Source organism: Venustampulla echinocandica (genome assembly GCF_003357145.1).
Source record: "Venustampulla echinocandica strain BP 5553 chromosome Unknown scaffold_13, whole genome shotgun sequence".
Taxonomy (NCBI): Eukaryota; Fungi; Ascomycota; class Leotiomycetes; order Helotiales; family Pleuroascaceae; genus Venustampulla; species Venustampulla echinocandica.
In genome coordinates this window covers 372,786-399,430 of record NW_022474218.1, presented here as the reverse complement: position 1 = coordinate 399,430, position 26,645 = coordinate 372,786, and the positions used below count along the sequence as shown (strand labels likewise).

The 26,645-nt window shown below is 48.7% G+C and overlaps 12 protein-coding genes across 12 annotated transcripts; 6 read left to right on the top strand and 6 right to left on the bottom strand.

Annotated features, from left to right (window-relative positions):
* Window positions 1–8: 8 nt before the first annotated feature.
* BP5553_10118 (Uncharacterized protein) lies at window positions 9–2,833 on the bottom strand (the record flags this gene model as incomplete). The annotated part of the gene is made up of 2 exons (XM_032018741.1): window positions 9–2,503; window positions 2,557–2,833. The coding sequence occupies 2 exons, from the start codon at window positions 2,831–2,833 to the stop codon at window positions 9–11; spliced, it is 2,772 nt and encodes a 923-aa protein (XP_031865149.1).
* Window positions 2,834–3,089: 256 nt separating this feature from the next.
* On the top strand, window positions 3,090–5,545 carry BP5553_10117 (RNA helicase; the record flags this gene model as incomplete). Its single annotated transcript, XM_032018740.1, has 2 exons — window positions 3,090–3,221; window positions 3,275–5,545. The coding sequence occupies 2 exons, from the start codon at window positions 3,090–3,092 to the stop codon at window positions 5,543–5,545; spliced, it is 2,403 nt and encodes an 800-aa protein (XP_031865148.1).
* A 351-nt stretch (window positions 5,546–5,896) lies between these two features.
* On the top strand, window positions 5,897–6,959 carry BP5553_10116 (uncharacterized protein; the record flags this gene model as incomplete). Its single annotated transcript, XM_032018739.1, has 3 exons — window positions 5,897–6,105; window positions 6,266–6,665; window positions 6,762–6,959. The coding sequence occupies 3 exons, from the start codon at window positions 5,897–5,899 to the stop codon at window positions 6,957–6,959; spliced, it is 807 nt and encodes a 268-aa protein (XP_031865147.1).
* A 1,478-nt stretch (window positions 6,960–8,437) lies between these two features.
* Window positions 8,438–9,185, bottom strand: BP5553_10115 (Uncharacterized protein; the record flags this gene model as incomplete). Its single annotated transcript, XM_032018738.1, has 2 exons — window positions 8,438–8,865; window positions 9,119–9,185. The coding sequence occupies 2 exons, from the start codon at window positions 9,183–9,185 to the stop codon at window positions 8,438–8,440; spliced, it is 495 nt and encodes a 164-aa protein (XP_031865146.1).
* A 382-nt stretch (window positions 9,186–9,567) lies between these two features.
* Window positions 9,568–10,431, bottom strand: BP5553_10114 (Uncharacterized protein; the record flags this gene model as incomplete). The annotated part of the gene is made up of 1 exon (XM_032018737.1): window positions 9,568–10,431. The coding sequence occupies one exon, from the start codon at window positions 10,429–10,431 to the stop codon at window positions 9,568–9,570; it is 864 nt and encodes a 287-aa protein (XP_031865145.1).
* Window positions 10,432–10,749: 318 nt separating this feature from the next.
* BP5553_10113 (Uncharacterized protein) lies at window positions 10,750–11,757 on the top strand (the record flags this gene model as incomplete). The annotated part of the gene is made up of 1 exon (XM_032018736.1): window positions 10,750–11,757. One exon carries the CDS (start codon window positions 10,750–10,752, stop codon window positions 11,755–11,757), a length of 1,008 nt encoding a protein of 335 aa, XP_031865144.1.
* Window positions 11,758–12,169: 412 nt separating this feature from the next.
* On the bottom strand, window positions 12,170–14,818 carry BP5553_10112 (uncharacterized protein; the record flags this gene model as incomplete). Its single annotated transcript, XM_032018735.1, has 4 exons — window positions 12,170–13,691; window positions 13,740–14,262; window positions 14,318–14,685; window positions 14,736–14,818. The coding sequence occupies 4 exons, from the start codon at window positions 14,816–14,818 to the stop codon at window positions 12,170–12,172; spliced, it is 2,496 nt and encodes an 831-aa protein (XP_031865143.1).
* A 1,022-nt stretch (window positions 14,819–15,840) lies between these two features.
* BP5553_10111 (putative UDP-glucose 4-epimerase Gal10) lies at window positions 15,841–17,233 on the top strand (the record flags this gene model as incomplete). The annotated part of the gene is made up of 4 exons (XM_032018734.1): window positions 15,841–15,869; window positions 15,995–16,229; window positions 16,299–16,749; window positions 16,812–17,233. 4 exons carry the CDS (start codon window positions 15,841–15,843, stop codon window positions 17,231–17,233), a joined length of 1,137 nt encoding a protein of 378 aa, XP_031865142.1.
* A 99-nt stretch (window positions 17,234–17,332) lies between these two features.
* BP5553_10110 (NAD(P)-binding protein) lies at window positions 17,333–18,457 on the bottom strand (the record flags this gene model as incomplete). The annotated part of the gene is made up of 3 exons (XM_032018733.1): window positions 17,333–17,584; window positions 17,646–18,234; window positions 18,300–18,457. 3 exons carry the CDS (start codon window positions 18,455–18,457, stop codon window positions 17,333–17,335), a joined length of 999 nt encoding a protein of 332 aa, XP_031865141.1.
* A 1,185-nt stretch (window positions 18,458–19,642) lies between these two features.
* Window positions 19,643–20,014, top strand: BP5553_10109 (uncharacterized protein; the record flags this gene model as incomplete). Its single annotated transcript, XM_032018732.1, has 2 exons — window positions 19,643–19,846; window positions 19,883–20,014. 2 exons carry the CDS (start codon window positions 19,643–19,645, stop codon window positions 20,012–20,014), a joined length of 336 nt encoding a protein of 111 aa, XP_031865140.1.
* Window positions 20,015–20,836: 822 nt separating this feature from the next.
* On the bottom strand, window positions 20,837–23,286 carry BP5553_10108 (Uncharacterized protein; the record flags this gene model as incomplete). Its single annotated transcript, XM_032018731.1, has 8 exons — window positions 20,837–20,908; window positions 21,354–21,452; window positions 21,490–21,598; window positions 21,657–22,475; window positions 22,523–22,804; window positions 22,853–22,870; window positions 22,918–22,981; window positions 23,034–23,286. The coding sequence occupies 8 exons, from the start codon at window positions 23,284–23,286 to the stop codon at window positions 20,837–20,839; spliced, it is 1,716 nt and encodes a 571-aa protein (XP_031865139.1).
* Window positions 23,287–25,491: 2,205 nt separating this feature from the next.
* On the top strand, window positions 25,492–26,562 carry BP5553_10107 (Kinase; the record flags this gene model as incomplete). The annotated part of the gene is made up of 2 exons (XM_032018730.1): window positions 25,492–25,553; window positions 25,611–26,562. 2 exons carry the CDS (start codon window positions 25,492–25,494, stop codon window positions 26,560–26,562), a joined length of 1,014 nt encoding a protein of 337 aa, XP_031865138.1.
* Between the last annotated feature and the right edge of the window lie 83 nt (window positions 26,563–26,645).

Genomic DNA, 26,645 nt, shown 5'->3' with positions numbered 1-26,645 from the left:
ATAATTATTCATTTCTTCCCTTTCCTTGAAGGCCGTGCATTTTTCGCCTTCTTCCGCTCCTTCAATTTCCTCTCCCTCCTAATATCCTCCGTACTCTTAATCTCAGCCTTCCCTGCGCCATCCTTATACTCTCCAATCCTCTTCTCCTTAGCCTCAGCCACCCTCTTCTTCCTCACATGATAATCATCACGGAATTTATCAGCTTCCTTGGGTGCCCTCTCCTGCTTATGCTTGTATCGCGTCCCGAAACCTCGTCCTACGCCAGTACCAGCTCCAGGCTGCTCGGCTTCCCCAGTCCGCGGTAATCGATCAACTTTATGAGCTTTTCGCCATCTGTCAAAACGCCCGCTCTGGAAACTAGCTGCGATTTTCTGTCCGCTCTCGCCTCGGATCATCTTGTTGCCTCGCGAGCCATCTTCGTCGTTTGCGCGAGCTACATATTTGATGTTCTTTTTATCCCATCGCATTCCCTTTGCTCTTGAAGGTTCCGCGAACGACTTTGCGCTATCGTCGTTGGTGAGATCCATGGTGACGTCCCTGGCTGCTTCGACGAAATTCGAGTTTTGAGACGCTGTGTTATATGATCCTGAATGGACACCATAACCGCGCTCTTCGGCAGCGTTGATATTTTTGGGTGTGTAGGACATGAAATTCTCGGAATCTTTCCATGATAGCGTCCGCCCTTTACCCTTCTGTGCCGATTTCGAAAATGTGACTTCCAATTCGCCGTCAGATGCTTCCTCCATATCATTGTCATTATTCGTTACGGTGACTTCCATATCACTTTCCTCGTCTGATTCCGGCAAGTCTGCCATTGCATCGAATCCGTCACCGTCTTCTTCTGCATCTATCGCTTCTTTCTCCTGCTCTTCCTTCTCTTGCTCTTGCTTCTGCCTTCGAGGGACAATTTTCTCTCTTCGGTTCCTCATCATTTCTGCCGCCTCGCCATGTCCAGCTTTCCCTTTGGTACCAATCTCGAACACGGTTTCCTGTGGTCGAAAGCCGCTAATGCGAGCAAGCATTTCGATGCGGGCTTGCTCTGCGTCATTGGCCTCATTCTTGAAAAGAGTGTGTAGTTGCATCCAGCCTTTCGCAGCTACAACCTCCTTTGCCCTTTTTGCACTCTCGTTCGAAGCCGAATTTCGAGTCTTGATATAGAGCCTTTCACCCTTCCCAGCTACATTCCGGAGAGCATTAAGATCATCGTCGTCACCAAGCAACTTAGTGATCCACTCGGACGTGCTCTCCAGCTTGTCCCTTAACAGAGCACCAACAATCACGTCTTCGGTATAATTTGGTGTGTCTCCACCATCCTGACCAAAAAGTAATCTTTTGCCTAAGAAAAGCTGCAAATCCAACAGATATGGAGCATCTGTATCTCGGACAAGGCTGTAACTCCATCCCTGCTGGCCGGCTCTTGCTGTTCGACCAACACGATGCACAAATATCTTGGGTTGTGGAGGGAAGTCGTAATTTATGACATTTGCTAGCACAGGAATATCGATACCTCTAGCAGCAACATCGGTGACTACTAAGATATTCGTCATGCCCGTTCTGAAGTCTTCAACCTGGATGTTTCTTGCCGTTTGGTCCAGCGAACCGTAGGCGTGAGAGACCGCAAATCCAGAAAGTCGTAGAAGTGATGCTAGGTAGTCGACATGATGTTTTGTAGCAGCAAATATGATCGTTGAATGCTCTGTTGGCTTCTGTTTTGGCCTTGGGCCATCTACTCCTCGTTTCCGCTTCTTGTCATCCCCGCCCCGGAACTTATGTGCGTTTTCTGGTGGACCAGTAGGCATTTTAATCAAGTCGTTGAGAATGTGTAGTAATGCACCTTCCTTCTCAGCACTCTTCACGCTAAAGAATGCACTCTGGAGATCAGGAGACACTTTGCTCTCTGCATCGAGACGAACAAGGCTGGGCTCTTGTAAACCAGCTCGAGCAAATTCCACCAAGGATTTTGGAAGAGTGGCAGAAAACAAGAGCGTTTGCCTCGAAGTTGGCAGTGCGTGCAAAATCTCCGTCAATTGAGCAGAGAAACCCATCTCGAAAAGGCGATCAGCCTCGTCAAATACCACATACTTAACAGACGATAAGTCGAGGGACATCTCGACCTTTAAATGAAGGAACCGGCCAGGAGTTGCAATAATAATATCCGGATTGGTAGCCATAAATCCAAACTGTTCTTCCAGACTGTCTCCACCGACCAACAGGACGATCTTCAAGTCTGTCCCTCTGCCGAATTCCTTCACAACTTTCAAGGTCTGAATGGCCAATTCTCGAGATGGCGAAAGAATCAATGCTCTTGCCCCAACTCTTGCACTATGACCTTTTAATTTCTCAATCATGGGTATCACAAATGCTGCGGTCTTCCCGGAACCAGTTCTTGCCATGCCCACAACATCTTGATGATCGAGAACCAGAGGTATTGTTTTGCGCTGAATCGGTGTGGGAACAGAGAATCCTTTCCTGCCTATCGCCTTGAGGAGATGGGTATTCAAGCCTGAGGAAATTTTTAGTAAATATTTTTTAAGCTTATTGCTCGCAAAATCTTACCCATTGCTTGAAAGCCCCCCCCCTTCTTCACACTCTTGCCCTTCACATTTGAAGCTTTTCGGTTTGAAGCCGCTTGCTGCGCGGAAATGAAGGCAGTATCATCATCGCCATCGCTCTCGAGTCCTAAGTCGAGGATTCCGCCAGCAGCTAATGTTCCTTCATCTTTTCTACTACTTGGAAGCGCAAAATCGTCGTCGTCGCCGTCATCCTGGAAGAGGGACTTCGTAATATCAAATTCATTTTCGGACAATGCGGGAGAAGATGCACGGTGAGGCATGTTGGCGGATTCCAGCGCCTGTGGAATATGGAATTTAGCTTCGACGGAGGTTGTCGAGCCTTATCGATTTGATATTGATAACGATATTTTCGTAGGGGACTTTTTCGACGTGCGGCCGCCCGCTAGCCCAGGATCGGGGATAATTATCTTTTCTGCCGCCCATCACCGCGCTGCAGCCAAATAATCATATTCCCAGGCTTCAAAAATAAAATAAATTCTACCCCTCTCGACCAAACAACAACCATAGTCGCAAATTATGGCGCCTCATGAAGTTGGGGGAAAGCCCAAGCCCAAGCACTCTGGGCGGGGTAAGCAAGATGTGCGGTCACTTAAAAGAAAGCGCGATGGTGAAGATATTGAAAAGCTTCAGCAGTCAATTGAAGCACTGGTAAGATCAGAGCCTTATCCGACTGTATAGTATAGTAAGCTTACAGATTGCAGGACCCAAAAGCCGAGATAAAAGAATTTTCTGATCTCCCGTTATCACATATCACTGCCAAAGGCCTCGACGCATCTCGTTTCACAACATTAACTGATATTCAATCGAAATCTCTACCGTTTGCGCTGAAAGGCCGCGATATCCTGGGAGCAGCGAAGACTGGAAGTGGGAAGACTTTGGCCTTTTTGGTCCCCGTACTGGAGAATCTATATCGGCAGAAATGGACAGAGCTAGATGGCCTAGGTGCTCTAATCATATCGCCAACGCGAGAATTGGCGATCCAAATATTTGAAGTCCTTCGAAAGATCGGGCGATACCATACTTTCTCAGCAGGCCTCGTGATAGGCGGCCGGAGTCTACAAGAAGAAAAGGAACGGCTAGGCAAGATGGATATACTTGTCTGCACTCCCGGTAGAATGCTACAGCATATGGACCAGACGGTGGATTTCGAGGTGAACAATTTGCAGATGCTAGTTCTTGACGAAGCCGACCGAATTATGGATATGGGTTTCCAATCATCAGTCGATGCTATAGTCGAGCATTTACCTAAGCAAAGGCAGACGATGCTTTTCAGCGCAACCCAAACCAAGAAAGTCTCTGATCTGGCTCGATTAAGTCTACGAGACCCTGAATATGTTTCTGTTCACGAAGCCGCCGCTAGTGCTACTCCCACGAGTTTGCAACAATTCTACGTTCTCACGCCTCTTGCTGAGAAATTGGACACCCTTTTCAGCTTCATCCGGTCTAATATTAAAGCTAAAATCATAGTCTTTTTATCTTCTGGAAAGCAAGTGCGTTTTGTTTACGAAAGCTTTCGTCACCTACAACCCGGAATTCCGCTACTACATCTTCATGGCCGACAAAAACAGGCTGCTAGACTAGATATCACGTCGAAATTCTCGGCATCGAAAAACTCTTGCATCTTCGCTACAGATGTTGTTGCACGAGGTCTAGATTTCCCGGCTGTCGACTGGGTCATTCAGTTGGACTGCCCAGAAGATGCCGATACTTACATTCATCGAGTTGGGCGCACAGCTCGCTATGAAAGGGCAGGAAAGGCGGTTTTATTCCTGGACCCAAGTGAAGAGGAGGGCATGCTGAAAAGACTGGCGCACAAGAAAGTCCCAGTCCAGAGGACCAAACCACGGGAAAAGAAACAACAAAGTATCAAGAATCAGTTACAAAACATGTGTTTCCAGGATCCTGAGCTCAAATATCTTGGTCAAAAGGCGTTTGTCAGTTATACCCGATCCCTACATATCCAGAAAGACAAGGAGGTTTTCAAGCTCAGCGAGTATGATTTGGAAGGTTACGCTGCTAGCATGGGTCTGCCTGGCGCGCCGAAGATCAAATTCCAGAAGGGAGACGACGCTAAAAATGTTAAAAATGCACCGCGGGCACTGCTCTCGAGCGATGACGAGAGCGAAGCTGAGGCTGAGACTGAGACTGAAAAGACGAAGGGGAAGAAGGGCGAAGTCCGGACGAAATACGACAGAATGTTTGAACGTCGCAACCAAGATGTTCTTTCGGGTCATTATTCAAAGCTGGTTGCAGATCACACAGTCGGTGATTCCCATGCCGATGCTGATGAAGACAATGACTTCTTGTCGGTAAAACGAGTTATCCCACTAGACGACGAAGATATCGGGGATGCATCTACCGACCTGCCGGCCTCGGGGCCTGCAGCAAAGGTCATACCAGGCATCGGCAAAGAAGCGATCGTGATAGATTCGAAACGAAGAGAGAAACTTCTGAAGTCGAAAAAGAAACTTCTCAAGCTCAAAGACAAAGGCACCAAGCTGGTATTTGATGCAGAGGGCAACCCACATCAAATGTACGAACTGGAAGACGAAGAGGACTTCCAGAAACGAGGACCCGCCGAAATCCAAAGAGCCAAGTTCTTGGAGGAGGAGGCTATACGAGTTCAGGAAGCAGATCTTGATGACAGAGAGCTGGCAAAGTCCAAGAAACGGGAGAAGCGTGAAAAGAGGAAGGCCCGGGAAGCGGCGGACATGGCTGGGTCAGATGAGGACGTACCTGGCCTGGTTGCCGCAAATAGTCGTGGTCAGGACGATGCAATGGAGCTTCTTGCATCGCTGCCGTTAGCTGATGAGGAGGAGGGCAGGGCGACGAAAAGACCCAAGAAATGGTTCGAGGATGACTCGGATGATGAAAAGAAGCGATCCAAGAAGAAAGCTCGTGTCCTTGAAGCTCCCGATGAGCCCGAGACACTGGAGGATTTGGAGGCGCTTGCAGCTGGTCTTCTGGATTGATTTACTGGTGGTTGGCGTCTACTTCATATATAAAGCCAGTGGTAGTAATGAAATAAATAAACAAGATACCCCTAATCGGCGCCATAACCGCTTGCTCGCTCGTGAATGTCAATCACATACGAGTACATCTCTTATCGCTGCCTATCGCAATTAATAACCCCTCGGGACCCCTCCACACGTAACCCCACAATCGAATTGCAATTCGGCTACGCTAAAGCCCAACCGGCAGTCTATTACCTTGGTACAGTATATATTGCTGACCACGTTCCCCCGAAAAGCGAAGCGCAGCAAAACCAGCCACGTCTCTCTTTTTTGTTTTGCGGACACACATGGACAGCTGCAGTCGACGAGATGCCACTGCGTGCACCCGAGGCCATCGATGACACCCAGCTCGTCACCAATGGCGTCAACGACGGCACCATCCTGCCGGTCTGCGCGGCGCTGGCTGCGAGGGTGAACGCCTTTCTGGAGACCGAGGCTGAGACCCCACTGCTGAAAGCTGTGCAAGAGCAGACGAGAGTCGCGTTGGGGGTTATTGGGACAGCGTTGGAACAATACAGGTATGGATTTCTACTGTTCTGATTTCTGGTCGCCATTCTATTTCATTTCCTACCATTAAATATGCAATTCTACCTCCGAGAAAACCCTTGTTCAGCCCCGCCCCCAAAGACCAACAGTAAGAAAAAACGGCAACAAAGCTAACCTATAACCCCCAAATAGCCTCGAAGAAATCTCCCTCTCCTACAATGGAGGCAAAGACTGTCTCGTCCTACTCATCCTCCTCCTTGCATCCCTCGCTAAATGCCCCAAACGCCCACTCCCGAGCGCCCTCCAATCCGTATATATTATCTCCCAACACGCCTTCTCGGAAGTCGACCACTTCGTGGACCACTCTGTCACCACCTACGGCCTCGACCTCTCGCGCTTTGCCATGCCTATGAAAGAAGCATTTTCCCTATACTTAAACGAGCGTCCAGAAGTCAAGGCGATTTTGGTGGGCACCAGGAGGACAGACCCACATGGGCAGGATTTGACGCATTTTGATAAGACGGATCATGGCTGGCCGGCGTTTATGAGGGTTCATCCAGTTATTGATTGGCACTATGCCGAGATCTGGGCTGTACGTTTTACCCCACTCTTTGTGCATTCACCATATTTCGATCCCTTGGTTCGCCAACATATGGTTCTAAGAGGCTAATGATGGTTCTGCGAATAGTTTATTCGACATTTGGAAATCCCCTACTGCGTGTTATATGACCGCGGATATACCAGTCTTGGAGGTACAACTGACACGCATCCGAACCCGGCCTTGAAAGCCGAAACTGGTGATGACAACGACGGTACGGCTGCGACATTTAGGCCGGCATATGAACTCATTGAAGATAAAGCCGAGCGATTGGGTAGGGACTGGTAGCGTGCATGATAGATTATTAGATTATTGCAAATGCATCTGTACATCTTGAGCGACGAAGTGCCTATAGTGTGCCAGATAATAGGCTACGCTAGACTGCGGTACAGCAATACCTAGATATAAAAATGACCTTACGAGATACCGATCTATAATCGTGTGGGAGAGGTATTCTTGCTCCTCGAGGCACGTGGTTTTCTCTAGTTTAGTGTATACCTAATAACGCTTGAGTAAAAGCATGCCCTTCAAACAAAGTTTCTATACCGAGGTAATTAAACGTAAGATATACAAACCTTATTCTACGAGGTAGGCTAAGAACATCATAGGAAACTCCCTAAAAAATTTAGTGAATTATAAACAATCGAGTAGATTCTATTCTTCAGACGCAAGATTTAGAATTATTCTTATTATATAGTTAAAATCTATACATACTAAGAATCGTAACAATCTGGTAACTTTAAATTAGAGTTGGTATAAGCCCGGCCTATATAACCGCCTATAAGGCCTATACCCTTATAATTGTGATTAATCGTCCTTATATATTACTTAGGTTACTACTTACTTGGCATACCCACATATATACGGTTTCACTTGGCTTATTAGTTGTTTATAATACTAACAGTGGTGAGTAAGCCTCAAATGTTTATTCCATCCTCTTGTTGTTTCTTCTCACAGTAGACAAGTAACAACGACCTTAAGAACGATTAGATCTATGGTTTTCTTGCTTACGTAGAGACGTGCTACCTAGGCTTTAGAGGAGGGCTTAACAACCTCTCATATGCCTTGCCGTTTCTTATACAATGGGGCTTACCGTTCGATGAACTGGCCGTTGAACGTATTTCCTACAAGAAGTTGAACCAGCACCAGGAGCTTTCTTTTAATGAGCTATTTGCTTTCCTAGACCAGCCGGACTACCCATTCTCGTTGATTGAGCCTGGCCCATCCTCAAAGTCCAAACATTATAATTTGGTCGCATGTGACCGGTGACGCTGTCGGCGAATCCTTTTTATACAGCGCTGCTGTTACTGAGGAGACTGGGGAACCTCCACCGTACTGCTAGTTCCTACTGACGGACCATGATGACAGCCTCATGGTGTGGTCTTAGAAAGTCCGAATATGACTTAATGATCTGAACAGCTCGTCATGCACGGTGCCACCGGATGTACGACGTATGGCTCTATATATTACTCGACGGTTTCCGCCAACGAATGGTTCGCGTCAAGAGCAACTGGCCACATTTTCTTTGGCCAAAGTTGAGGAACTAACACAAGATGAGGACGCATTGGAAACAAACTTGTAGAAATTATTTTGCGCCGGATAGTGGCAGCTAAGGGGCATCACACTTGCTATTATACACAGACCAAATCTCAACAATTTGCCCTATACTTAGCAGCCATCCACTCTCCACTTTGCGCTCTATTCATGTCATTTCAGGGATGCTGGCGGGATCAGTCAAGGGCACTAGAGGACCACTAACCGCCTAGTTATGGCACAGCCTCTCTCCCTTCAATCATGTCCCATGTTGGCTTGTCTTTAGACATATCTGTACCCGGACCATATCTGCCATGGTCGGCCTTCTTGGCGACGTAGTCACGAGCGAATGCCTCAATCTTCATCCAGTCCAAATCCGCAGTCCCCACCGCTCGTCCATCCTGGGAAATCCTAGCCAGTACGTCGGCAACCCATGTGCGGCAACGCCAGTTAGGATCGTTCTGAACAATCGGTGTTGCGCGGAATATCTCAACAAGCCGCTTCTCGTCTTCAACTTTTGAAATCGTGATCCGCGCCAGGAGACTGACGGTGCTCTTAACATTTCTCAGAGGGTTTTCTTCATAAACCCAGCCCCGAAGAGGAGCATTCTTGACATGGTATCGCATACCAGGAACTTCTAGCTGCGTTTCGATTTTGGGACCTACGAGGAATCCCCAATGATATCTAGCGCAACAGATTTAGAACAGCCCTGGGAGCATTGATGATCGAGTGAGCCTTATTTTCGTTCCTCATTGTTGATGACTCCGCTAGGATAAAGGGCAATGTACAGCCGTTTCTTGTTACTGCTCATGTTCAAAATGCAGAAAAATGAGGACCCACCTGAACTGAGTTTGTAACTCGAGAAACTGAATGAGCGAGATGAGCAGACTGGCAGCGACATTTATAGCCCCTACCTTGCCTATATGCTGTTGGTGTTGGCCCCGCCAAAAAGAGAAATGCCAAACTGATTAGATATTGCATTGCTGCGTGCTGTTTTTAAGCGCGCGCGAAACGCTGAGCCCAAGATTGATGTGCCCAACATGGACGTAATGGGACTCGGTGATGATGCTTCCACTTGAAACACCAAGATGGGTAGGCGTCGGTACGCAAAAGTCTCGTGTTGGGGGCGGCCAACACGGGTAGATCAGCCAGGACATGGTCGAATTTCGCGGCCGCTGATTGCAACAGGAGTATGAAGAACCTGAAGCAGGCGATGATAGGTGCTACTTCGTAACGCTGATTCAATAAGTACCTAGCCGATATACGCCAATTCAGTAAGATCAACTGTGGAGACAGAACGCGCAGGTAGCTATACATGTTGACAGACAAGTATAGTCGGTGACCTACCCAGTAGCCAGTATTTTTAAAGATCTCCCCACCACTTCTGGCGCAACATCTCCATCTTCAACTCCTCGGTCTGCGCATCGAGGAAGCTGTCTAACAAGCCTTGCCACCACTGCCGAGTACGATTTCCATACCATGCGGCCGTGTATTCCCAGTAGAACGGATACCACCCTGCGAATTCCCAGTCAATAATGCCGACGATCTGCGTCCTACAAAGTAAGATGTTCAAAGGATTTAGATCGCCATGTGTAAATACGGGAGGCGGCCACGGTCCATCCTGCTTGGCGATCATCGCTTCAATATCTTCATAATCCTTGTCACCCTTGCGGTCAGGATGGTCTTCAAGTCGGAACCAATCACGGAGCCAGCGGTGAAAGTCTTGAATTATTTGAAATGGGCCGAATCGGGGCCTGGCATGAGGAATGCGGGAGTCGTACAAGGAACCGCCAACACAGCTCTCGACTTTCATGTCGGGTGGAGTCAGCGATCTCAGCTCCTTGAACATGCACCGAAGCTGGGCAAGTACAGTCTTGCGATCGATCTCAGACAGCGTTGTCCATTTCTTTGCGAGCTCGTCACCCTGGATGCGCTCCATGACAATGTAGGCGCGGTTGTTGTGGACGAAGGAGCAGTGCACTCGCGGTACAGGAAGAGTGGTGTTGGTGGAAATGAACAGCATTGTGGCCGCCTCAGTGAGATGAGCCCAAGGACCAGTCTTGACGATGAGATTTTGGGAGATTGGCCGGACGAAGCCATCGGCCTTGTAGCAACGCGCTGTTGTCCGAAGCGCGAGGCGGGTCAAGAGGCGACAGAGGCGGGTGTTTTTTATGGCCAAATACTCAGTTCCATCATGTTGAGTTTGAGTATTGTCGATGGGCAACATGGCAAGCTTGGTGGGCTTCTTGGAATGGAATGGAATTCGAACCCCAAGCTGCTGCTGCTGCTGCTGATGCTCAAGCTCATGCTCCTGATCTGGCTCCTGTCCGGACTGTGTCTGTTGTTCCTCTGTATCTTCTATCCCATCTGAAGTAGCATTATGATGGATATGTTATATACTTAAAATCCACGAATGGCAAGATAAGATCACGTGGCACCGTGGAAACTCAAGCTCGGAAGCGACGTCTTCCTAAGATTCTAAATCTGTGGAAGCATAATTTTGTACTATCTACTAGCGTCTTGTTTTATTAGAACGGGAGAAAGGATGTCCCAGTTAGCACAAAATACCTCTCTTTCATTGCCGGCCCGGCTTCTCTGCTACCTCGGCCCTCCATCAGTTATTCTCCTCACAACTTACGTCTCTCCACGAACTGCCCTCCTCTCCCCTCTTGCGTTCGTTCCCACCGCCTTGTGCTTTAGAAAATGGCTACAGTCCAACGAACGAAATCCGTCACGCCGTGGGGAGCTGGAACCAATGCTCTGGACATACGCTGCAGCAGGCACACTTGGTCTTGCGGGCGCGGGGCTGGTCCAAATCGTCATCAGCAAGGGCGTCGCTGCTGTCCTCTTTAGCTCGCCAGAATTGAGAACAGAGTTCTGGGAGGAATTTGCACGTAGTACTGTCGCCGGATTGACAGCAGATCAACTCACCCGTCGTGCTGAGATAGCGTCATCTTGGCAGAACTGGGTATTCAACGCCTTATTGACCTTCGTGTCAGCTGGCCTGGTCGAAGAAACGGTCAAATACCTGCCTATTATCTATGCTCGCCGCCGGGGCACGCCCAAGGAAAGGGGGCAGCGAAACAGGGCCTATCTAGACTACGCCCTAGCTAGCGCTCTGAGCTTTGGTTTGATAGAGACCATTGGGTATATGTATGTTTCTTGCGAGAGCGCAAATGAAGCTTTGGGCAAATCCGTCCTTACACTCATCGCACGTGTCGTTATTGGCCAAGTTGGACATCTGTCAATTGCTGCTTTAACGGCATTGAGAGCCATACGACGAGATTATTATGGAGATAAGTTGAGTTGGTGGAGGGTGGTTGGCCCCTCGGTGCTCCTGCATGGAACGTACGATTTTATAGCTATGTCCGGCAGTGCCCTGGAAGGCAACGTAGGCTGGATCCAGCCGACTGGTATGAAGATTGTGGCCGTGGTTGGTTTGATTACCAGTCTTGTTGCATCATCGCTCTGGCAAGTTAATAAAGAGTGGAAGGCGCTTGAAATCCGGGACCAGGTAGTCAAGTTCTCTGAAGACGAGAGCATAGAGCTGTGAGCATGTACATGATGCGGAGGACTTCTGAAAAGTATTGCCGTTTTAATGGATCTGACTCCCCTCTTTATTCTCCGCTCTTAGGCTTTATTAATGTCGAATGTAGCCGGGATCAGCTACTTAATGTAACATATTCTTATGTAGATAATCCTTATATCGAAGGTTTACTGTATCTTTGCAGTCAAAGTTAGGCACAGAGACTAAGCAACGAAACATGACAATTATGATCTAGAATTTGAGCTATTCGATTTCTTCGAATAAATACGAAGCAAAGCAGACGGAAACCCTGATCAGAAAACATTCCTTCGTCGCACCTTTTAAATACAGAAAGGGTATTGGCCCACCATTTGCACCATACGCCTGCTGTGAATATGAAACAATAATTAACCCCGGCAGACTCTTCTTAATATGCACTTTATGCTTGAGATAGTAGACCCATCCGACCATGGACCCGGATTCGGTACAGACAAGTATAATCAACTCTTTTGCCTCCCCAGTTGTTTTTGGCACGAACAACAAGCTTGTCGGTGTGGGCCAAGTACGGTGTCAGGTCAAGCTGAACAGGGAAGGTCTGGACAGAATGCGGTGCTTGAATATCGTACCTCCATGTGGCGACTCGGATATAGTCGGGAGCGCCTCGTGGCCCCACGTCCGATTCACCCGGGAACATCTGCTTTGACAGGCCATCGATGGCTTCGTAATCCTTAGGGTCAATATCGCCCAGATAGGCCAGTAATTCCATTTCTCTAGGAGCTGACGCAGGTTCGAGGGAGGCGCTAGGAGCAATATGCTCAATGACAACCTCTTCAGGATAGATGCTGTTTCCCATAATGACACCAATGGTTGTGCCGAAGCCATCATCATTGGACGGTGAACACCAGCAGTCACCAAGCTCATCCCATTTGGTAAGTGCAGCTTCAGGTGGATTGGGCACCGGAATAGGGTTTTTCATAAGATATTGTCGGATCCACTTTTCAGCGGACCCTTTCCTCATACTTGGAAACAGGTAAGTTCCCGAAGTCACGTATGGGTCAATAACAGCTCCGGTTCCATGAGACCAATGGTTGAGTTTTGCTCTGTGGTGGTCGAGGTTATTCAAGTTGGCATCCGCGAGGGCCTGCAGTTGAGCAATCGGCAATATACTTCGGACATACTCGGCGATCATAGCTTGTATATGCGCCTTGTTGCGGCTTTTACCTTCTTGCTGGAGCGAGTGGATTTGTGAGTTGGCGAGAAGCAATTTCCTGTTGAGCCCATCCACAAGCTTGTGAAGCTCGGTTTTGATGCCACCTTGATTTTCTTCCCAGTTCTGACGCACCATATCAAGAATTTCTGACTTTGTCGCGAGGATGTTATTCTTTAGAAGATGGGGGAACCTGTGTTCGAGTTCTTGGCCATACCAGAGGTTAACCCTGGCGCGATTGATTTCAAGATACTTGTCCCATCCTGTCATCGTCTCAGTATCGCTTGGTTTTGAAGCTGGCAGATGTTTTGTTGTCTCGGTAGCGAAAATGAGTTTGTCGGTGCGGACTAAATCTCGAAGGGCATGCCAGAAGTCAGGAGGAATTTGTAAGACGCCATACTTGTCTTTCTTGACAACGAGGAAATCCGGAAGCGCTTTCTCGATTTTGGCGATGGCTTTAGAATCAATTTTTTCCTGGTGATTCAACGATTCCAATTTGTAATCCAAGGCCCGTAAATCGGTTTGCACACCCTGGAGGGCATCAGAACCTAATTTCTCCATCGGGTGGGCGATCCAGTTAGGGACGAATTGGCCGATATTGTGTCGGAGGTTGAGGCCATACCACTGGTATGAAGCTTCCCGGTTGACTACTGGATCGTTGGAAGGCCCTTTACCAGTAGATGACAACAAAAGGACCAAGATAGAGATCAAGGGCAGCCACAAAAACCAACCCCCACTGAGCTTTTCCATGGCCCTAGGCATGATTAACTTGCGGTTCGGAGATTTGAGATTGTGTACTCACCAGGAGAATGGCATGCAAATAGAGTCCACAAGGTCAGCGCCTTTGTCCTTGACAGTCGACATGAGACCTGAACGGACGGGAACTTCAGTAAAATCGACCTCAGCTCGAGCATGTGGCACTTTAGTCTTGGGAGGCGACTTTCGAAGCCTTCCAGATACCTTGCTCAAACCGGATTGTGCACGAGCTGTCTTTCCCGAGGGCCCGGCAACGGGTTCATCATGACTTGGTTCAAGGGCAAGCTCATCATGATCTTCCGCAAGAGCGAACCCAGCACTTTCATCTACAAGAGCAAGCTCATCATAGTCTTCAGCCTGGGCATGCTGAATATGAACTCCATAGGTAAAACCGTTAGGACTTCCTTGGTCTTCGCTGGCAATTGAAGAAGAGTCAAACCCAGCACCCTTGAAAACCGTGCTTTCGTCTCCAAAGGTTTGGTTAAAGTTCACATCCGACGAAGCGGTTCCTCGAAGCGCTGGGCTGCCACGTCGACCACCGTCTCTGCCACGGCTAGGGCTGTCAACAGCTACAAAACAAGTCAGTACAGTAATAAACCCCATATAAAAATCTTTTGAACTTACCATCTACTTCTTCTTCTTCTTCTTCTAGCACAGGCTTGAGAATATCGGTAAGGGCATTGCCAAGTTCTTGTTCACTAGGCTGGCCACCTCTGGCTGAAATCGCTGGCACCGTATTAGTTCCATACGCCGTACTCGCTCGAATGTTGACCGCGGGGAGTGGTGTACCTCCGGCCGATCGTCCGGCTCGTCTCGGGGTGGCAGTCACGTCACTGGCAGCGGGGGAAACTCCTCTGCTACTAGCTCTGCTGGCAGAGCGGGTCATACGTCTTGTAGACATATTGGCGAAGATTGACTTGTGCTTATAGGCTTGGTGAAGGGGGTTTGGGTATATCTTAAGAGGGGTGGGGGTCTTGAAAGGAGTATGTGATCTGAAAAGAGAGTTAGAAGGTTGAATACGGATCTCTGTAAATCTCTAAACTTGTTCGATGACGGGGAAAGAAACTTCTCGGGAAGCAAGCTCGAGGAGAAGTACCCAAGGGCTGTAGACAGAGGAGGCTCCATTGTGTAATTGAGCAATAAGCCAACTTACTATTGTGTTGTGATCATCAACCTGCGCCAGGCACTGCGACAATAGTAACCCCAACGCCCCGCCGGCAAATTCACCTCCACAATACGACCACTATACCACCACAATACGAAGTATAATCACAATACGTGTCTCAATCGGCTCCACAATCAATCATGCAAATGGTATTGTCATCGAAGGCTCGTGTAGATTTTGGTATCGAGGGCTGTATCTTCGGGCGCAAAGGTGTATGGGAAGTGGTCCAGAGCGATAGCACAATGAGAGCGCGCAACAGAACACGAACAATGGGACCCTTCAAACGCCATTTATTGGGAGGAATAAGCTGCCGCTCTGGAGAGGAAGTAGCTGAAGTGCAGGGCAGGGAGGGCAAGTGGTTGTTTGCGGATAGTATGGCCGCATTGGGTTGTCATTGTCTTTATTCTCGACATTCTTCGAAACTAAATATCAGCTTTGACGGCGCGTCAACAAAGCTCGAGGGAAGGTTGCGGGCGGGACAGCTCGAGGGGGCACAGCCACAGTACGGTTAGTGGCTGGTGTTGCCGTGTGGCTAGTGCCCTGCGGCAGTGGCTGGTGTTGACGAAATGCCCCCTCCAGATCACTTATATCGAAGTCTTCTTTTTCCCTCCCCTATCCTCCATATAAAGTTCTTGCTTTCCCTTTCATCTTCAATTCTTCTATATGTCGTACTACCTTCATCATTATCCGCTTAAAGTAGTGCTTCGCATCCAAGGCCAGGTACTCCTAACTCTACTCCGTAGGTAGGCTTGCACTACGTAGTACGTCTCAGCTCGTATACCCCACCGAGGGGTCCCGCTATCCTAGCAAACACTGCCAGTTCCCTAGATGCCGCCGAGATTAGCTTCTTTCTTACCATACAAATGCTCCGTAAAGCCCACGCAGACTTTTGACACTTCCTCAACCTCAATCTAGAGAGAAGAATACATACATTGAAAGCAGTTCCACTATATCGTCCCAAGGAAGGCATCATAATCACGCCATGGCAGTTGGAACCGTTCTGATCACCGGGTGAGCCTCCACCGCCTTCCAATGCCAGTTATAATTTGTACATGGAAGCATGGAAGAGGCTCCCATGGCCTTCTACGTAAGGGAGAAGCTCGCGCAGGAGTAGCTGCTAATTGGTGATCGCATAGGGGTACCGGCTATATTGGGTCGTTCACAGCGCTTGCGCTCCTCGATGCTGACTATAAGGTCGTCATTGTCGACAACTTGTACAACTCATCCAAAGTCTCCCTGGACCGCATCGAGATCCTTTGCGGAAAGCGGCCTGACTTCTACGAGGTTGACATTACCGATGAAGCTGCGTTAGACAAGGTCTTCGCGGCGCACCCAGATATTGATAGCGTTATTCATTTTGCGGCACTCAAGGTACAGAACATCTCATCTCTTGTGGAAGCTTTTGCCCACTGCTATACCTCCATACTGACCTCATCCCAGGCTGTTGGCGAATCCTCCGAGATCCCTCTCGAATACTACCGCGTCAATGTTGGCGGCACAATCTCACTCCTGCGGTCCATGACCAAGCATAATGTGGCCAACATCGTATTCTCTTCGTCCGCAACTGTGTACGGCGATGCGACGCGGGTCCCAAACATGATCCCCATTCCCGAACACTGCCCAATTGGCCCAACAAATCCATATGGTCGCACCAAGTCCATGATCGAATCCATAATTACTGATCATGTTGAAGCTCAGCGCAACAATTCGAAGAAGGAAGGCAAGCCTTTTGAGAAGTGGAATGGTGCTTTGTTGAGATACTTCAATCCTGCTGGGTCTCATCCTAGTGGAATCATGGGCGAAGATCCTTTGGGCGTACCGTTCAATCTTTTGCCTCTCCTAGGCCAGGTTGCGACGGGGCAGCGAGAGAAGCTCCTTGTCTTCGGTGACGGTAGGGCGGCCCACCGAATTACTCCCTTTATATTACATAACGGCGACGGCTAACACCTCTAGACTATGCTTCGCGTGATGGCACTGCCATCCGTGACTATATCCATGTTGTAGATCTTGCTAAAGGCCATCTGGCAGCTCTCAACTACCTTAGAAATAACCATCCTGGTGTGCGAGCCTGGAATTTGGGCTCGGGGCGTGGATGCACAGTCTTCGAAATGATCAATGCATTCAGTAAAGTGGTCGGACATCCTTTGAAATTCGAAGTCGTTGGACGCCGAGCAGGAGACGTGTTGGATCTCACTGCTAATCCAGCTCGCGCCAACGAGGAGCTTGGATGGAAGACAGAGCTTACCCTCGAAGACGCTTGCGAAGATCTGTGGAGATGGGTTAGCAACAACCCCAAGGGATATCGTCAGGACCCCCCTGAAGCGTTTCTGAAGGCTGCCCAAGAAGGGAAGACATTGAAGGCTTCTGCGGCATGAATACACAAGACCCCTATATCGCTCGGCGCATACTGGCACACTTTTCATCTCAAGATTAAAAGTTAATAGACTGCATTCCTACTTCAATTCAACCGTTATCTAAGTTTTCAACAGTAGTTTCCCAGTTGTTCCCCGGGACTCAATATCAGTGTGAGCCCTCGCAACCTCCGCAAGTGGGTAGATCTCATGGATCTTAACGTTCACGGCTCCCTTAAGGATCAAGTCAAAGAGCTCGCTGGTATATTTCTCCCAGTCCTCTCTAACAGCAATGTAACCAAACAGCTGCGGTCTAAGAAGCTTGATGTTCTTAGCCGCCAACCTCGCAATCGTGAAAGGTGGAACCGCACCAGACTATCAGAATATTAGTCAAATCCCGAGCGCGTCAAGCATTGAGAAAGTATCGTCAACTCACCGAGTTCCCAAAACTGACCAACGTCCCCTTCAGAGCCAAAACCTCCAAATCATTCTCAAACTGATCTTTCCCCGTACTATCAAAGACAGCATGCACGCCCTTGCCCCCAGTAATCTCCTTTACCTTGCCCACCAGATCCTTCTCCTCCTTATAATTAATCAAAAACTCCGCGCCATTATCCTTCGCCAATTGAAGCTTCGCCGGCGTGCTAGCTGTCCCAATCGTCCGCGCCCCAACCGCCTTCAACAATTGCACCAGCCATTGGCCGACCCCACCAGCTGCGGCGTGGACGAGGATGAAGTCCCCTTTCTGGACGTGGTAGGCTTCGCGGATGAGTGTGAGAGCCGTCAGGCCTTGGAGGAGGGAGGCAGCTGCGAGCCCAGGCGCGAGGCCAGATGGGATGAGGTGCGCTTTGGAGGCTACAATAGCTGTGTATTCGGCATAGGTACTCGGGCCTAGGAAAACCACTCTGTCGCCAGATTTGAAATTGTATAGCTCGCCACCGGGACCCGTAGCAACGATTACTCCCTCAGCTTCCCGGCCAAGAATTTCAGGCTTCGGCGATTGGTAAAGGCCGCTGCGGAAATACCTGTTCGGCTATGTTAGGATGTGGGGTGGAAACGCGAGCGCGAACGAGAGCGAGGGGTAACATACGTGTCAATGTAGTTGATGCCGATAAATTCGTTCTTTACGAGGATTTCCCCTTCCTTGGGAGTAGGCACTGGTAAATCTGTTCTGTACTGCAGGACTTCAACGCCGCCGTTCTTCTCAATAAGTACTCCCTTCATCGTCGTGGGCACGGAAGTCGCCATTGTTCGCAATAATGGGGGGTATGGGTACGGATATCTGGTGTGCGATTGAAACTGGAGCTGCGAAAGTCGAGATACAGGCCGAAAACGAGTGGAGAAAATTCTGGTGGCGTGTCTTGCAGACATATACTTGTAGTTCCTTGTGGATGGGGAATGCAGTTTATACTCAGGTAATCGAGCTGTCTGTTACCATTCGCTATTATTATAAATCAACGCGCAGGTTGGCTATGACGTGAGGAGGGGTCCGGATTTAGTAATAGGGCGGGAATTACTCCTTTAGGTATGTACCTAGATAGTCCGCCCGCCATTCCCAAACAACTGATTAATTCAGCCAATTGCATGTGTTAGTTACTTACCTAGTTGGTTGCCCACTTACAAGTAGTAGCCCTTCTCCTACCTAGTGCTTTGCTCTGTAACTGCGTTTGGTGGCCGAGCTACCGAGGTAGTGGAGAGTATGGAGGGTAGCGAGGATAGCTACTTGTACTGTACCAAGTTGATAGAAGAGTTCCTCCCCAGAATCCTCTCCTTAATAATACTTTAAGAAATGATACGGTACCGGGAGCGACGATTCCGCTTAGAAAGGCTTCATTTAATCCATACCAAATTTCTTGAGCTGAGTTTTGCGGTGTTCCCATCTCCGTTCTGAGATAAGCCTAGCGAAATCTGTTATCGAGGGGTTACAGGCCGGGCAGCCGACCCCCCTTTGCCCCCCCCCCCTTCCCCCTTTCCAAACCTCAACAAAGTGTTTTGTCAAGATTTCCCTTATAACTCTGTGATGGATTATTAAATTATTAAATGTTATATAATACTGAATCAAAACCGCCAGTAAATTGCTATCAAGGCAAGGATTTAATTTCATTTGTAGCTATTAAATATAATAACTATATTTTAAATATCATATATTACGAGTATGGGAAAAGTAAATTTAGTTAGTTAACTAAACTTTCCTATCCGTTGAGAAATTTTCACAAAGGTTCCTATTACTGACTTAAGTTATTATAATTCTCTAATAAATCGACTATGTATATTAGTTCAAACGGCCTCGTTAGCTAAACACAATACGCAATCGCAAGCTCATAGAGAAAGTCACTCTGTATCCTCTATTTGACATCTCCCTAATCAATTATACAACCTCCTAGGCCAAATATTACAAGCAGTCTTAATCCCCTTCTTAAGTGGCAACCCAGCATGCACCGTTCTCCGGTCTCCCGTCCCATTCCCAAGCAAATTAACCCAAAAGACCGCATTCCCCCTTTTCGGTATGAACGCCGTCCCACCATCCTCATGCCTCCTCCACTTACCCTCTCTCTCCCCGACTCCATCCCCCTTCACGGCATCGACTTTTGGGAACCAAGTCTCCCCGCCCTCTCTTTCATCACCACCATCGTCCAAGTACACAAAGAAGCTCGCCACGCGATTAAACCATAGCCCCCGTTTTCCAACTACGGGTTGTGGACTCTCGTACCAGTCGAAATGCTCGTTGAAGTGCTCGCCTGGGTGGTACTGGACGATTTGAGGTGTGCCGAAGTCTTCGTGTGGAGCGAGAAGGTTGGGACCTAGGAAGGTACGGGCACGATCGAGGAGGCAGGATACGGGTGGGGAGGCAGGTGGGAGGGCGCCGGATTCTAGGCGAATTGAGAATGTTAGTTTATTCCAAGCTAAATATTCTCCCCCTGATAGATATCCAAAACAATATAAAAAAGAGGGGTAGGTATTATTTTTGGATTGTTTGGGGGACATGAGATATGTGAGTGTGTCTTGAGGTGAGGGACTGTAAATGGAGTATCCATACGAGAAGTTCGGTCGCGCGAAGCAGAGGGGCGTAGTCGGCCCTGATGGTAAACTTCAGAGGAAGAAAGGTTCGGTTCGCTGATTTGGTTAGCTGTGTTAAAGGAGTATATCCATCGAAGTTTGGAAGGAGGTGAACCGGAAAAAGAATAAAAAACCGAACTGGGAACGCACCCAATCTCAACAAGCGCGGCGGCTTCAGTAGGAGAAACAAAGTCATTGATATAAATCACAAGCGGATCAATAGAGATGATTTCCGTCGTGTAATGTTGGTCTCCACACACATATTCCGGCGACTTCGAAAGCTTAAATACATTCCTCCATGGGGTACGGTCCCCAATAGTAGACCATAAGGCAGCAAGTAGAGTAGCAAAGATAGCAGTCGAGGCCAGCGCCGTGGGTTTGCTCGAGAGAACTGCCTACTTCGTAAATAGATAATCAGTGATTCATTCATCATCCACTAAGTAACGCTTTCAAAGAAAGGATCAATCTTACCATCATTGCTCAAGTAAAATATGCAAAATCAGCAGACCGAATCGCCCATATAAGAGACAACTCTCCGATGTACCTCAATCACTTCATGGTTACAATCGATTAAGGGGGTCGAGTTCGCACGCTCACTGGATCGGCCTGACCATCTCGAGAATCCGCTGCCTCCGCAAACGCCTAAAATGACCATGGTAGCACCCGATTGAAATCCCGAGATCTCATCTCGAGTTCTGATTTGTGAATCTGAATCGGCATGTTGGATTCGGTTATTTCAGGTGGTATTGCCTGTTGATGTATGTATTGTATTGGAGGGGACAGGGGATGAGAACGCGGGGAACGTAGGAAATGGCATGTTGTACAAACATCATATATGGCAGGTACGAAGCCATATCCTTTGCAACGGACAGGATTCGAGAATTAACTGATTAATTTTCGGAGTAGTAGTTCAATTTCCCGGTTCTATAAAAGTTCGATTACCAGTAACAAAGTATCTGTTTCTGGTCCTTATCGACCGCATCTGAAATGCTATTCGCAGAAATTCGAAATGAGGATTGAAGCTAATGAGAGACATCTCACCGAGGACGAATGTAACCCTGATTGCTCGGAAACGCGGCCGACTTACCGTCTGAGAGCAAATGCTCCGAGTTCCTTGCCAATGCAATATCGATCGTGCAGTCGCATCGGATCCACTTTCGGCCAACGATCCGGTATTCAAGCTTATCTTGGCACTGGAAGCGAGTCTATGTTTAGCGGGTTACATCGTCTTTCTGGTCGTCAAACTTCTTCTCAGCGTCCTCGACATCTTCATCCATCATTCTTTCCAGAGCTCTCTCCTCGGCATCCGGGTCATCGTCGGTAGGAGCTGGTCTGGTATTGGAAACTATAAAGGTTAGTCCCCCCAATCGACGGATTATCCAAGGAAAACTTGCCTGGGTCCTTCCAGCCCATCATTTTCTCGTTCTCCGGGAAGCTATAGAAGGAGCAATATATGCCAAGAACTTGGTCGAAGAACTTGACGCCGATGTTGAGCTCATGAACAAGCAATTCTACCTTCATGCCCTCGAACATGAGCTGAAGAATATCGTCCTCGAGCCAAAATGTGTCAACGGTCGACCCCATTTCTTGTGAGAACTCGTCATCAGATTGATCTAGGTCTTCCAAGCCAGGACCGGCCCAGGCCTCGCACTTCACGAACCCTAAAGGTTTAATGAGCCCCTCCTCCCCCTCATGGTTCTTCACTTTAGCCCACTCCTCGATGTCATTCAAATTTGGCCGTTGGATCTCCACGATTTGGTAATACCTGGATGATGTGTTCACGATTCGAATACCATCATCCATCGCTTGCACGAAGAGGTCGTCTGTGCCAGCGTATGCGATACTAGTCTGGAAGATGCGGGTTGCCTCGGCCTCTGCGAAACCTCGAACTGCTGGGCCCAAGTCTTTAGTCCTTAGATCACCTTCATGCCATGGCTGGGCCGAACCGTGGCGGCCATGGTAGCAGCCGCCACAGAATGTCGAAGCGGCGATATTGAAGTCACCAGGGAGTTTCGAGCGGATCTGCTCGATGGCCCACAACTGCTTCTCAGCTAGGGTGCAGATCATGCGTGCTGCCATGACATCCTCCGTATACTCCATGCAAACCCGATGCTGAAGCACATAATTAAGGAAGTTTCGGATGACTGCGCTATATAGCTTGACCTCGCTTTCTGTCTCGGTTCCGAGTTGTTCAGGGACTCTGTGAGAGCTAGCCCAAGTCAGTTTTATCCGTTTCACCACCGTAGATAAACTTACAAGAACCCTTTAGCAACGCCTTCCCAGTCGACAACCCAATTATCAGCCTCAGCTGGATCATAGTACTTCTTGCTTCCGGGGCGAATGAAGTCGCTGGCTTGAATGGCAGCTATTTCCCGCGCAGTAGAGTTCTCCAAAGTCTCCCTGTCCAGCATTCCACCTGTGAACATTTTGTTGGTCGACTCAATGCCTCCTAGGATGAGATATTTCGAGAAGATGTTGCCACGGACTTCATCGAGCTTGCGGCGTGCTCTGTACCGCTGAATGCATGTTTGAATGCGCCTACTCATGATATTAGCATTTTCCTGAGATCTGAAGTGAATTACTTACTCGACAAATGGCCTGGACCTAATGAACTTGTTAGCAAAAAGTAGAACAAAGTTGTGGAGCCTTACTCAGAGTAGAGGTCTGATTCCTCTTCGTGCTCATCCGGAGTGATGGGAGGGTCCGCGTAAAACTCTATGAAGGAGGTAAGCAGGGATAGATTCGAAAGTTGATGGAAGTAACTTACCCTCGAATCCAGTCGGATTAGCCTGCTTCTTCTTGCCCTTACCCTTGCCCCTGCTTTTATTCTTCTTCTTCTTCTTCTTCTCTACTACGTCTACCGGTGCTGCCTGGTCCACCTGATCTACCTGATCTACCTGATCTACCTCATCGACCTGATCGACCTGAGCTTCATGGTCTACCTGGGCTGCATGGTCGGCCTGATCGATCTGGCCTACCTCATCTACTTCCGCAGGTGGGACAGTAACTGCTTCCGACATGCTGGCAACGATATCGGGGAGGTTAAACAAAGAAGTGAAGAGAGTTGAGTAATGGAAACCGAATTGAAGGGCTCAGAATGTGGAGGAACCGAGGTAAGTTGAGTTGGAAGGATAGATGGAAAATAACATTGCCCACAGTCCGGAAAGCAAATACGCACGGGAGCGAGTCTGAAGAGGCAGGAGCGGTGATGGGTACAAACGTATTCACTGCTATGTACAAAAACAAACACATTCCATCTCAAACAAAAACATCAAATTCTCCTTAGCTTCGGAAGAGAATCATAGCAACTTTGGACTGATAAGGGATTTCCCGAATCGCTCAGCACAAACTGAAATCTCACACTCTTAAGGCTAACCTTTGATTCCAGCTGCTTTGCGGCATTGGTGCCATAATATCGACAAACAAGCGGATCGAAGTCCGTTTGTTACCCTTGGAATACGACTGTTTGCCTGCGGCAAGCCTTGCGGCCGACCGAGCCTAGGGTCTGATAGGCATCGAACCCAACCATCATCTTAATATGCTCCTGTCAATATATCACTCCATAGGATTGGTAGTGTCAGGTTAGTAAGGCCGTCGCTGCCATGTTATCAACGGAGATTGGGGGCCTAGGTTTTCCAGAGCCTCCCGCAGCATAGCTCATAGCTGGAGTGGTCTTTCAAGCGGGTTCAGATAGTAAGTCTTCAAGAGGCTGGAGCCGCAGAAATATCTAGAAATCTCAAGAGCGGATATATCTTGATTGCTGCTCTGTACCTATACATGGTTTTGGAAGAAGCCAACCCCAAACCAAACCGGCCCAAGCCACCACGGTGCCGATTAACCTGCAGCCCATGGAGGCGCAGACGCTATCAAAACTCTAGCTGGCAATCACAGTAACGCTGGGACTTGTGGCGAAGTATGGTGGATGCGGACGCAAATCGGTCGTGGAATTAATCTGTATTTCCAGCTATATCTGGCAAGAGATGTCCTTATTGAAATGAAGTATATGGAGGTACCTGGCCCAAGCCGATAAGACTATCAGGTGGGCAACGCAGGTAGAGCTAGGCCAGCGCTCTGCGCGTGATGGGATGTCATCGAGACCTTATCGTATTGCTAGACAAGTCTAGGGTGGTGGCTGGCAAATGTGAACGGATCCTATTGAAGGGAATTGACCTAGACAGTCTAACTTAGAACCGGATATTTTCTGTTTGCTACCGTAGTATACCTATAGTAACCTGAACATAGACCATACTCTGGCTTATTGCCTTTTCTGTGACTCCTTCCTCGTCTTCCTGTAGCAATATACAAAGGGAACACGAATTGTTGTTTAGACAATGTTTCGGAGTATATCCTCTGTAGTGATGGATTCAGTGCAAGGGGCGTGGTTTAAGAGCGCTCCAATGCCCTTCGCCTTGATAATAGCCCGCTCTCCGAGACAAAGGGTCGTCACTAGGTTATACACCCGCACGCTCTTAACCACGGCCCGCCCCTGACCTTGAACAAGTGACCACTGGATTGAATATGACATGGTATTGACCTGTGCATCATGCGTGGGGTAATACTGTATTTGCTACGCATGATTGCCCGTCTGCCATGGAGTCTGCCTCTCATGTGCCGCGCACAGGTACTTCGTACCTTGAGGCCAACAGGCGTATGTTGTGCCTTTCAAGCGTCGAAAAGAACCAGGAGAAGAAAGGGGCTGTGTGGGATGGAACGAGGGAAACACAGGGGCGCTTACATGTACTTTGTACAAGCAGCAAACATGCACTAGCAGGTAGCTTTTCGCTTGTTCGTGTAGCCAGTAGCTCCCAAGCTACCTACTCACTCCATAGAGCGACCTCTAATCACTTATTTCTCACCCACGCACTAACTCACCTATAAATCACCACGTTAATTGCACTGTTGGAAGCTGGAACTGCGCATGCGCTGGCCTGCATGCAGGGCGTAGGATCACTCTGCACTCCCACTGCAGACCTTACAACATCAAAGACACGGCGTTGCGACCCCTGCCAACGCCGATTTCGCCGTCGTTTCTGCCACTGTTGCTCAGCCTTCTGCCACTCTCACGAGAGAGCGCGCACGCCCTGCTTCCTTTATTAAAAGCATTCTGGGCGCACTTGTGGTGTTACGGGGTATATAGTTTCATCTCTTCTCCTCAACATGATTAGGTTATAGTATTTGCAAGGCCAGTCAAATCCAGCCCAGCTAGCCTAACCCCACCACTCAAGATGGCCAGAACGCTGCCCAACCACGCAGACTTGATTGACTATGAGCACGCTGTCGCGGGACAGTAAGTTATCTTACCTTGTGTCCACAAGACCGCCGACAGAAGGCTGACCGCGACTAGTGATGGCATACTTCGTGATGCCGACGGCGAGCTCTTCATTAAGCCTTGCACAGCCGCTGAGATCGCGTTCTACGAATCCTCCCGCGCCTACCATCCAGAATTCGTCGAGCATATGCCAAACTTCCTTGGGTCGCTGACCCTGGACCAACAACAAAATGGCACAACTATCGAAGAGGCCGGCGCGGCTTTGATCGCAAAACATAGCATCCCCGAGGTTGTGGTCCCCAAAAGAGACAACAACAGGAAGATAGCCACCAAACAAGCCATTGTGCTAGAGAATGCCGCCCACGGCTTCGTAAAACCCAATATCATGGATTTGAAGCTTGGTGTACGGTTATGGGCCGACGATGCGCTGCAAGAGAAGAAAGCGCGCTTCGACAAACTCTCGGACGAGACTACACATAAAGACCTGGGTTTCCGGATAGCGGGCATGAGAGTATACCAGGGGCCTAATGCGGTGGGCAAAGACATAGACGCAGGCGGTCACAAAATCTACGATAGAGATTATGGTAGACTTACTATCCACAAGGACAATGTCCAAGAGGCATTCCGGGACTTTATTTTCATCAAGTCGGCTGGTATCGACGAAGAACTAGGGAAATTGGTAACTCAGGCATTCCTTGCTGATGTTTCCCGGATTCAAGAAATCTTAGAAGCGCAGGAGAGCCGCATGTTCTCTTCAAGCCTCCTATTTGTCTTCGAGGGTGACGGGGCCGCCCTGAGATCTGCCATGGAAGAAGCGAGTAAGCCGCCGGCGACTCTCGCGAATGGCGACGCGAATTCCGAGGAGGATGACGACGAAGATGAAAACCCACGTCCTAAAATCTATGACGTGAAGATTATCGACTTTGCACACGCGGATTGGACCCCTGGCGAGGGACCCGATGAGAACTCGCTGAAGGGCGTTCGGAGTGTGGTTAACATTCTTCAGGAGCTGTCCGAGAGCGGTTGACTTGGAAGGTCAACTTGATTTTACCATTTGGAGAAAGAAGGGCATGGGACTCGGAGTTACTGGGGCACGAATAGCATCTATAA